Here is an 11,199-nt window from a genome sequence, read left to right on the forward strand (position 1 = left end):
TTTTCTGTTTGCACAGAGGTTGACCCCAAAATTGCTCTCAGGAAGTTTGTTTTGTCAAAGGTTTTGTCAAAAGCTAAAACTTTGATTTGTCCATTGACTTGACTTCTCTCAGGTCTTTCCACCAAACTTGATATGTGGAAGACAGTCGACCCTAGAATTGTTTTTAAAGTGCAAGGTCATTGGGTTCAATGGTCAGAATTGAAGGAGCCCCCCCACCCTCCGGCTCTGATTTTCACCAAACATGGCACATATATGTAGGAGGGTTCTTCAGTTGCCAAGGTGAGTTCATATTTGCCAAAGGTCAAATCATTGGGTCGTGTCTGCTGATTATTGTTGGCAGAGTCCTCTCAGGTCCTTTTTCTGGTTTCTACCAAACTTGGTGTATCAATGAAAGTTAACCCTACAATTGCCCTTAAAGAATTCATTTTGGCAAACATCGAAGAATTTGACTTTGAACAGTAAACATAGTTTTGCCCATTTGTCTATTTGATTCCTTTACTTCTTACAGAAGTGTTTTTTTTCCTTTTCTTTTTATTGTTGTTTATGCACAAACGACACCAGATCAAACTCCTTGTGCAGTGAGGAAAATAAGTATTTGAACACCCTGCGATTTGCAAGTTCTCCCACTTAGAAATCATGGAGGGGTCTGAAATTTTCATCTTAGGTGCATGTCCACTGTGAGAGACAATATCTAAAAAAAAAAAAAAAAATCCGGAAATCACAATGTATGATTTTTTTTTTTTTTTTTTTTTTTTTTTTTTAATAATTTATTTGCGTTACTGCTGCTAATAAGTATTTGACCCCCTACCAACCAGCAAGAATTCTGGCTCTCACAGACCTGTTAATTTTTCTTTAAGAAGCCCTCTTATTCTCTACTCTTTACCTGTATTAATTGCACCTGTTTGAACTTGTTACCTGTATAAAAGACACCTGTTCACACAATCAATCACACTCCAACCTTTTCACCTTAGCCAAGACCAAAGAGCTGTCTAAGGACACCAGGGACAAAACTATAGACCTGCACAAGGCTGGGATGGACTACAGAACAACAGGCAAGCAGCTTGGTAGAAGACAACAACTGTTATGATTATTTATTAGAAAGTGGAAGAAACACAAGATGGCTGTCGATCTCTCTCGGTCTGGGATTCCATGCAAGATCTCACTTTGTGGGGTAAGGATGATTCTGAGAAAGGTCAGAACTACACAGGAGGACCTGGTCAATGACCTGAAGAGAGCTGGGACCACAGTCACAAAGATTACATTAGTAACACATGATGCTGTCATGGTTTAAAATCTTTTAGGGCAGCAAGGTCCCCCTGCTCAAGCCCGCACATGTCCAGGCCTGTTTGAAGTTCACCAGTGACCATCTGGATGATCCAGAGGAGGCATGGGAGAAAGTAAGAACATTGAAGCTGGGTCTTCCAGCATGACAATGACCCCAAACACACAGCCAGGGCAACTAAGGAGGGGCCCTGTAAGAAGCATTTCAAGGTCCTGGAGTGGCCTGGCCAGTCTCCAGACCTGAACTCAATAGAAAATCTTTGGAGGGAGCTGAAACTCCAAACCTGAAAGATTTGGAGAAGATCTGTATGGAGGAGTGGACCAAAATCCCTGCTGCAGTGTGTGCAAACCTGGTGAAAAACTACAGGAAACATTTGACCTTTGTAATTGCAAACAAAGGCTACTGTACCAAATTAACATTGATTTTCACAGGTGTTCAAATACTTATTTGCAGCAGTAACATACAAATAAATTATTTAAAAAATCATACATTGTGATTTCCGGATTTTTTTTTTTTTTTTTTTTTTTGGATTGTCTCTAACAGTGGACATGCACCTAAGATGAAAATTTCAGACCCCTCCGTGATTTCTAAGTGGGAGAACTTGCAAAATCGCAGAGTGTTCAAATACTTATTTTTATCACTGTATATGAGAACTTACTTGGCAATAAATTCGATTCAGATTTTGGCCCAAATGCTGTACACACTTGGGTGGATTCCAGAATTTTCCTGGTAAGGTCATCCAGACGTTGGGTCAAAGTTATTGTGTTAAATATCAGATTAATGCCTTCATTCCCACAGGTAGTTAGTTACCTTGTTTACCAAACTTACCAGAGTTGTGCATGTGCACCGAGCACGTTTTCAACAGAAGCAGCATAAAACAAGCTTTAGTCTTCTGCATAATTTAAATTCTCTTCCTTAAATTTAAAAAAAATAACCCATGTATTTGTTTTAAGACAGCTAGTACTTTAACGTTTCCGATAATCCCCCTACGCTTCCCAGAATGCACCGTGGGGCCAGCAGAGTTCCAGCGTCTCACAGCGCATGTAAACAGTGGCCAGTGAGGATGTGGATTTTAGCGAGTTTACGGGTGATTATGATAACACTTTTTCTCAAGTTGAGAGGGTTATCTAGAGGAGGTGAGCACCTGTGATGAATTTCTGCCATGCCCCCATGTTGTCTTGTCCATACTTCATGAGGTTTGTTTACATTGTGCCTTGAACCAAAACTCTGCTGAAACCAAACTCTTGCTTGCGTCACAGACCGCCAGACGGTGCGAGATTCACAATTACAAAACATCGAATGGCTGGTGCTCATTGTAGATGGAAAATAACCTACATTTACCAGTCGTCTTTTCTCGTTAGAAAGTCGCACATAATGGAGCTGAAGTCCTGACAGCATGGCTGAATCCACCTCGTGTCTTATTTCCTTGCTGCCCTGTGTATGTTTTTGGAACAGGAGAATGGGAAGAGCCGGCTGCAGCAGGCCCAGCAGGACGTGGAGGAGGTGAAGGTCATCATGCTGGACAACATCAACAAGGCTGATGAGAGGTCTGGCAAACTGGGCGAGCTGGAGAACCGAGCCGACGAGCTGCTGCAGAAAGTAAGCCACAGTGAAGACCCCCTCAGCATTGAGGGAATAAAAGTGGGGAAATGTCATATTGATGACTATAAATACCCCTGAGGTGGAGCTGCAGAGGAAAACAAATGTACAATTTACATCCTGATTGTGTTTTATGGCGCTATTCTGAGAAAGGCATTTCCTATCGTTTGCCAAGATGAATGAAGTGGGGCGCTGTCGCTGGGCATGAAGGAGTGAGTCCAGGATGCACCACAAAGCAAATGTCCATCCGGGGGTCAACGTGCGGGCCACATTCTTCCTCACTGTACACCGGGAATTCAAAATGCAAACAAAACAGAAAAATGTCTTGGACTTTTTATGAGTGCAATTAGTGACACTTTTTTTTTATTATTATTATTCTTTTGAAAGATAAAATTATGAATCCTTTCACACACAAGACATAACCTTATATGGTTGCAGACCCGGCGCCAGACACAGATTTGCGGAGGAGCCTTGCATTGCTCTGAGGGGGCACTTTTTTTTTTTTTTTTTTTTTTTTTTTTTAGGCCAGAAGTGTAAAGTCCTATTTAATCAGGGGTTTCTCCCCTGGGATATTTAAAACTTTGAACTATTTAATATGCAATTATAACCTAGTTTGAGAAGTAAAGAACAATCTTCTCATGTCTGACTCACATGAGCAAAGCGCGGGGCTGCAGAGCAAGCGCAGGTTAATGAACGCAGTTTAAATGCACCTCAAATATCAGGCTACTGAAAAGCATTTGAAATCTTTATGCAACAAATGCAAGTATAGGCTACACGCAACTCCTACCCAGTGTGAGTTACCCTAACGGTGAAATTCACTGTTTCTTTCACTCTCCTCTCGGACACTCCGTGGTCCTTGATTAAAGAAACGCCATATGTCCATCTTTTAGTTCAGTGCTCCTCTTTGTCCCTGATTATGAATATGACAGAGGGGCTCACCCCCCCAGCTGGGTGCACCTCAGTCTGGGGGCCCCATGCTCCTCCCTGGAGGAATTTTATTAATCCGGGAACACCTTAGGGGAAAATCCACACTTTGTGTCCGATCACAGTGTGTTATCATCAGCTAACGCTAGCCCCCTTCTCGCCCCCCTCCAGATTTCCACCTTTCATTCACACATCTCCAACAACCACTGAGGGACGCAGAGGGGCTCACCACCAGCCGGGTGCATGTCAGTGCACCGTCGGCACGTACAAATAGGCTAATTTTTGATTATGACTCGGAAAGTCTCACGCTTGTCTTTACTGAGGGATTGGAAACAATGAAATTGCATAAAGATGTTTTCTTCTGAGTGAAGCAGTGGTCAATGTGGCACCTTTCCTGAGCTCATAATTATGCTGTCAATTTTTTTTTTTTTGGCGAATGCAGTGTGCTTCCATAAGTAGTCAACAGTCTACACGTACCATTTCTGTTTTACCCAGATTATTTCATAAACCAGTTGAATCTCTATTACGCTTTAGTGGTTGCGCTCCACGTGTGCACTTTGACTCATTTGGCACAGATTGTCAACTCGCCAGAAAACTTCTCACTATCAAAATGGGTTCCAGGTTCCAATGTACCTCCTAGTTAAAGGGGCTTACAGATGACATCCTGATGTCGTGTTCTACCCGTGGCTAACGAAGCGACTAAATGCGTCCCCTTTGCATCCTCTGCCTTAATTGTGCTCTGATGATGCACTGTAATGTCACACTTTGTCCATGTGTTTTGTTTTGATTTTTCTCATCAGAGTAAAACCTTCGAAAGGACCGCTGTGAAGGTCAAGCAAAAGAAGAGATGGGAGAACAAGAAGGTAAAAATTGTGCTGATCATCGCAGGAGCATCTTTGGCCATCGTTCTTGTTGCACTTATAATCTACGGCATCGTATCCAGCGTCCAAGGACAGTAGCTCCTCTGTTTAATGAAAGAGACCATCGGGACTGAAGGACATGATGTGGACGAAGGTAAATGCTCCAGGAGATAAGTGTGAGCTGTGGGATCGAAATGGAGAAGCTGCTGAGCATCTTGCCTGAACTGCTCATTGCGTGACATTGTGTGTGTATAATAGTGCAGATCTTCAGTAAGGTACCATAGATACATCTGCTGCTGCATTTAAGCCATGTTGTTTTGTTTTTTTTAAAGCCAACTGATTGAAGGGATGCACCACTTCACACACAAAGCTATGCAGTGTTTTCTGTCATTGTTGTACTGTTCAAAAAATGTTCAGTCCTAAATGTTTTTGGGGGAGCAACTACTGTGTAAAACCTGATTATTAGATCTATGAATTGAACTCCTTCCTGATTGGTTGCAGATTCTTTTGTCGGACATTGAGCTTGTTTCTGTGATATTTTCGTTTGCCATCTTGTGTAAGGAATGCCACAATTTTGGGTGTATTTGGTTGAAAATTGATTTATCGTGAATTGAATTCAGTAGCCTTCATCTTACGATGTATCAATTAGATGAGTGATTTTGATAACTGTAATCTTGAAATTTAATATTTAGGCACTATAAAAAAAAAAAATCAGTTTATCATCCCCGGCTGCATGCCGAAATCGGCCCGCATCAATTTTTTGGCAAATTTCATTGATGGCAGTATAGCTGATGCAAAAATCAGAACATCCGCTAGGAGGCAAGTATGCTTTGACCGAAGACGGCTGAAATTTACCGAGCCAGGCCCAGAATTTGCGGTTTGTTGTCATTGACAATCACATAGTCAGTTGCTCCGTCTCACTTACGTAGCATATGCATTTTTTTCACGCTACTACTGTGCAGGACACTGACTGTATTCAACATGGAAACAAGATTTATTTAAAGATAGCTGATATTTTCATTTCCTCACTTGGTATGCAGGTGCTGTATGTGACATTTTATGGACCTGTTCCTAAGAAGGAAAAAAAAAAACACCTGCCCCATCATTTTTTTTCTGATGTCAAGGATGATAAACTGGTTTTTGTTTTTTTGTTGTTGTTTTTGTTTTTTGGCGGTGTGGGAGGGGGGGCCTTATGGTTATGATTGCATCAAACTTTCAGTTTCCAGTTTCAGTCTGTCTCCTTTTTTTCCATTTTCTCATTCGTTGAAGCTGAAACTGACTGTATTTGCCCATTTTTGTTTTTTCACAAGAATGAGCTAATTATTTGGTTATTACAGGTTAATTTTCTCACGATGAGTCTTCACAAGAAAACAAATGGCCAATTTAAATTATTAAGTTATTACCAGACAGTGACCTTTAATTAGTGATGGGGAAAAAATGAAACGGTGGTCTGAAACATGTCAGAACGTTTGTAGTGACTGTGTTTCCGAACATTGTTCCGGAGTTTGTATCAAAAGAAATGTTCTAAGCTAAAAACAAGACTTTAGTAAGTCACAAACTGTTAAAAAAAAAAAGTTAGTTTTGTCCTCGTGGTGGTGAAACACAGATTGCACTCATGTTACAGTGTTGTAAGTCACACAAAAATGAGTGAATGTTTCAATATGTCTGGCTTCCTTGTGCTGTAATTGCAGCATCACATGACACGCATAAAAAACTATAAAACGCCTCTCTGAGTCTGTATCTGTCATCCCCATGTCAACCCACTGGAGGGAACCCAGTATTGTGTTGGAGCTGGACTCATTTGTTCCAGTTGGTAGTCATATTTCTCCATTCCAATATCAACCTGTGTTTTGGAAGAATTATTCCCTGAAGCAGGAGGGATTTTGAGTAAGAGGAGAAACGGTCCGAGCACAAATGGATTCTTCTTGTTAATAAAAAAAAATACTTCACACAAATGGCAACCCAGTGTAAATTGTAATAAAATCTCAAACTAAATCAAGATATAAAATACACTCAACAATAATATAAATGCAACACTTTTGGTTTTGCTCCCATTTTGTATGAGATGAATTCAAAGATCCAAAACTTTTTCCACATACACAATATCACCATTTCCATCAAATGTTGTTCACAAACCAGTCTAAATCTGTGATAGTGAGCACTTCTCCTTTGCTGAGATAATCCATCCCACCTCACAGGTGTGCCATATCAAGATGCTGATTAGACACCATGATTAGTGCACAGGTGTGCCTTAGACTGCCCACAATAAAAGGCCACTCTGAAAGGTGCAGTTTTATCACACAGCACAATGCCACAGATGTCGCAAGATTTGAGGGAGCGTGCAATTGGCATGCTGACAGCAGGAATGTCAACCAGAGCTGTTGCTCGTGTATTGAATGTTCATTTCTCTACCATAAGCCGTCTCCAAAGGCGTTTCAGAGAATTTGGCAGTACATCCAACCAGCCTCACAACCGCAGACCACGTGTAACCACACCAGCCCAGGACCTCCACATCCAGCATGTTCACTTCCAAGATCGTCTGAGACCAGCCACTCGGACAGCTGCTGAAACAATCGGTTTGCATAACCAAAGAATTTCTGCACAAACTGTCAGAAACTGTCTCAGGGAAGCTCATCTGCATGTTCGTCGTCCTCATCAGGGTCTCGATCTGACTCCAGTTCGTCGTCGTAACCGACTTGAGTGGGCAAATGCTCACATTCGCTGGCGTTTGGCACGTTGGAGAGGTGTTCTCTTCACGGATGAATCCCGGTTCACACTGTTCAGGGCAGATGGCAGACAGCGTGTGTGGCGTCTTGTGGGTGAGCGGTTTTCTGATGTCGCTGTGGATCGAGTGGCCCATGGTGGCGGTGGGGTTATGGTATGGGCAGGCATCTGTTATGTACGAAGAACACGGGTGCATTTTATTGATGGCATTTTGAATGCACAGAGATACCGTGACGAGATCCTGAGGCCCATTGTGCCAATCCAAGAACATCACCTCATGTTGCAGCAGGATAATGCACGGCCCCATGTTGCAAGGATCTGTACACAATTCTTGGAAGCTGAAAATGTCCCAGTTCTTGCATGGCCGGCATACTCACTGGACATGTCACCCATTGAGCACGTTTGGGATGCTCTGGATCGGCGTATACGACAGCGTGTACCAGTTCCTGCCAATATCCAGCAACTTCGTACAGCCATTGAAGAGGAGTGGACCAACATTCCACAGACCACAATTGACAACCTGATCAACTCTATGCGAAGGAGATGTGTTACACTGCATGATGGTGGTCAAAACTGCACCTTTCAGAGTGGCCTTTTATTGTGGGCAGTCTAAGGCACACCTGTGCACTAATCATGGTGTCTAATCAGCATCTTGATATGGCACACCTGTGAGGTGAGGGATGGATTATCTCAGCAAAGGAGAAGTGCTCACTATCACAGATTTAGACTGGTTTGTGAACAATATTTGAGGGAAATGGTGATATTGTGTATGTGGAAAAAGTTTTAGATCTTTGAGTTCATCTCATACAAAATGGGAGCAAAACCAAAAGTGTTGCATTTATATTTTTGTTGAGTGTATAACCCAACAAATGCAGATATGCAAAGTTTAGGATTACACACCAGATCCAATAAAATATTTTAATTAAACCCTTAGCTTTTTTTATTTAGTGTTGTTTTTTTTGTTTTTTTTAAGGAATTTACTAGCCAATTACACACCCCAGGGCAGGTTTGATTCAGAGACTAAAATGAAAACTTCATTTTTACCAACAAAGCTATCACCTCCTACCTATCCCAGATTCCAGAGAACTGTTAAGAACTGTTAATTTATTTCCTCTAGGCTGGACTATTGTAATTCACTATCAGGTTGTCCTAAAAGTTCCCTGAAAAGCCTTCAGTTAATTCAAAATGCTGCAGCTAGAGTACTGACAGGGACTAGAAGGAGAGAGCATATCTCACCCATATTGGCCTCTCTTCATTGGCTTCCTGTTAATTCTAGAATAGAATTTAAAATTCTTCTTCTTACTTATAAGGTTTTGAATAATCAGGTCCCATCTTATCTTAGGGACCTCATAGTACCATATCCCCAATAGAGCGCTTCGCTCTCAGACTGCAGGCTTACTTGTAGTTCCTAGGGTTTGTAAGAGTAGAATGGGAGGCAGAGCCTTCAGCTTTCCGTCTCCTCTCCTGTGGAACCAGCTCCCAATTCGGATCAGGGAGACAGACACCCTCTCTACTTTTAAGATTAGGCTTAAAACTTTCCTTTTTGCTAAAGCTTATAGTTAGGGCTGGATCAGGTGACCCTGAACCATCCCTTAGTTATGCTGCTATAGACGTAGACTGCTGGGGGGTTCCCATGATGCATTGTTTCTTTCTCTTTTTGCTCTGTATGCACCACTCTGCATTTAATCATTAGTGATTGATCTCTGCTCCCCTCCACAGCATGTCTTTTTCCTGGTTCTCTCCCTCAGCCCCAACCAGTCCCAGCAGAAGACTGCCCCTCCCTGAGCCTGGTTCTGCTGGAGGTTTCTTCCTGTTAAAAGGGAGTTTTTCCTTCCCACTGTCGCCAAGTGCTTGCTCACAGGGGGTCGTTTTGACCGTTGGGGTGTTTCTGTAATTATTGTATGGCTTTTGCCTTACAATATAAAGCACCTTGGGGCAACTGTTTGTTGTGATTTGGCGCTATATAAAAAAAATTGATTGGATTTTTGTTAAGGTGCAACTAAAGCTGCCTAAAGAATAGATGGCTGCTATTACTCCTACTACTACTATGCTGCTGCTACTTGCAAAAAATGAAGAGGTAAAAAGTAAAAAAAAAAAAGAGAAAATGAGTATGACATCACCCTTTTAGTACACTTGTCAATGATGATGTAGCACAAAGTGCTCTTCTTAACCACTACTACTACTGCCACCAAAGTGCTCAAAATAGTCTGTCACTCCCCATATGTTAAGAGTATATGTGTTTTAAATTAGCCCAACAACTGGTCTGAATTAGGCCGGATACTTTTTTTTCTGGATAAGTAGCTTCTTTTGTTTGACTTTTTCAAACATATTATTTTTGACACCACAAGGATTACCTTCTCTGCATCTTTGCTAATTATCTACACCTAGAGCTTCAGATCCTGATTTTCTAGCTAACAGACTAAAATCCAAAGTGTGCATTAGGTTAACATTTCTTTAAGGTTGTTTAAATTAGACAAGATACAAGCTGAAGTACTGAATTTAAAAAAATATTGAAAAATAAAACTTTTCTCTATTTAAGGTCAAGGTCATCATCATCAAGTATTTGTCCTTTTTGCATAGGTCAGATATGAATAATGTGAGCTTTATAATTTTAGAAAAGAGATGAAGCCACAAAAAACCTCCCCTAAAAACCATGGGGTGTTGTGCTCTGCACAGGGTTTTAAAAAATGTTTTACAGGTATGATTATTTTAAACTTACAATTCTGTGTACATTTTGTAACAATCCTGCTGCAGGCAGTTCTGTTTAGGCTTTTATGGGGTATGTTGGGACACGCCTACAGTCTGTGGGACCCGCCCACAAAAGCTGAGAGGGGGGGCGTGGTTAAGAGTATACTCCTTTCTATTTAAAAGAACATTCACGTTTTTAAGGAGCCAGAAAATGTTTTGAGATGCATCTCCTCGGTGTCTACAGGATATTTGACTCCAGATTTTCACATCTGCTTTTAAATGACTTGCATGTGTTTAATATGTTCCCTTTAATTGCAGCCAATCACATCTGGTTTATCTCAAATAAAATAAAAGTGAATCCTACAAAACTGCAAACACACTCTACAGAGAAACAGAAACAGTTGTGAATGAGACACAATCTGTCTGAAACAGTGAGGAGACAGAACAGGAACCAACACATCAATGCAAGAAAACTTCAACCAGTCAAGGTCCGATTGTGTGATGTCAGAATATGAGTTTCGGGAGTTTAAAATCAGTCTATGTATACTTCAAAATGAAAAATGATGAACTGACTCACTGTCACTTAAGCACTGTTCCAACATGACATGTCCAGGAATCTTTTTTATGATCCAGAGAAGTCGTCGGTTAATTTTACCCTCATACTGGCAAGTATATTTTAAGTTTTAGGTTTGTGTGATTATTTTTATCAAGTTGTAGACTTCGATGCCCTCAAATGAAGTCCTACCAGAAGTAAAAATAAAAAGTAGCAGTTCCTTGACTGCTCGCTCAAGGCTGGATCCAAAATGGAGCACATTCCCATAGACGTCCATGTTAAAATGTCCAACTTTAGACAAGAAATAGACATGTTTACAGCCTGGTACACAAAACAATTTTGGATAGTTTTCGCCTCCATGACAACTTTATGGGAGGTGAATTTTTTTCCTAAATTCTTAGTTTAGCATGTTTTAAATTAAATGCATGTTTTAGCATGTTTTTAAATTAAGTTCTGTATAATTAGGGGAGTGGTTGCTTTGAGTGACAGCGGCTGAGTCATGTGACTCCGCCTCTCACTGTGTCCGTGGCTCAGAGGCCGCTTGATGCAGCAGCTAGCTGTTGTGGAGG

At 41.2% G+C, this 11,199-nt stretch overlaps 1 protein-coding gene across 1 annotated transcript in view; it reads left to right on the forward strand.

Annotated features, from left to right (window-relative positions):
* The window catches only part of vamp5 (vesicle-associated membrane protein 5), a 28,315-nt gene extending 22,875 nt beyond the window's left edge, over window positions 1-5,440 (forward strand). Inside the window, exons 2-3 of the mRNA XM_034171058.1 lie at window positions 2,738-2,881; window positions 4,606-5,440. Coding sequence (XP_034026949.1) covers window positions 2,738-2,881; window positions 4,606-4,764 — 303 coding nt within the window. The 3' untranslated portion in view covers window positions 4,765-5,440. The remainder of the gene's footprint in view (window positions 1-2,737; window positions 2,882-4,605) is intronic.
* The last annotated feature ends 5,759 nt before the right edge of the window (window positions 5,441-11,199 follow it).

The sequence above is a fragment of the Thalassophryne amazonica genome, chromosome 5 (genome assembly GCF_902500255.1).
Source record: "Thalassophryne amazonica chromosome 5, fThaAma1.1, whole genome shotgun sequence".
Classification (NCBI taxonomy): Eukaryota; Metazoa; Chordata; class Actinopteri; order Batrachoidiformes; family Batrachoididae; genus Thalassophryne; species Thalassophryne amazonica.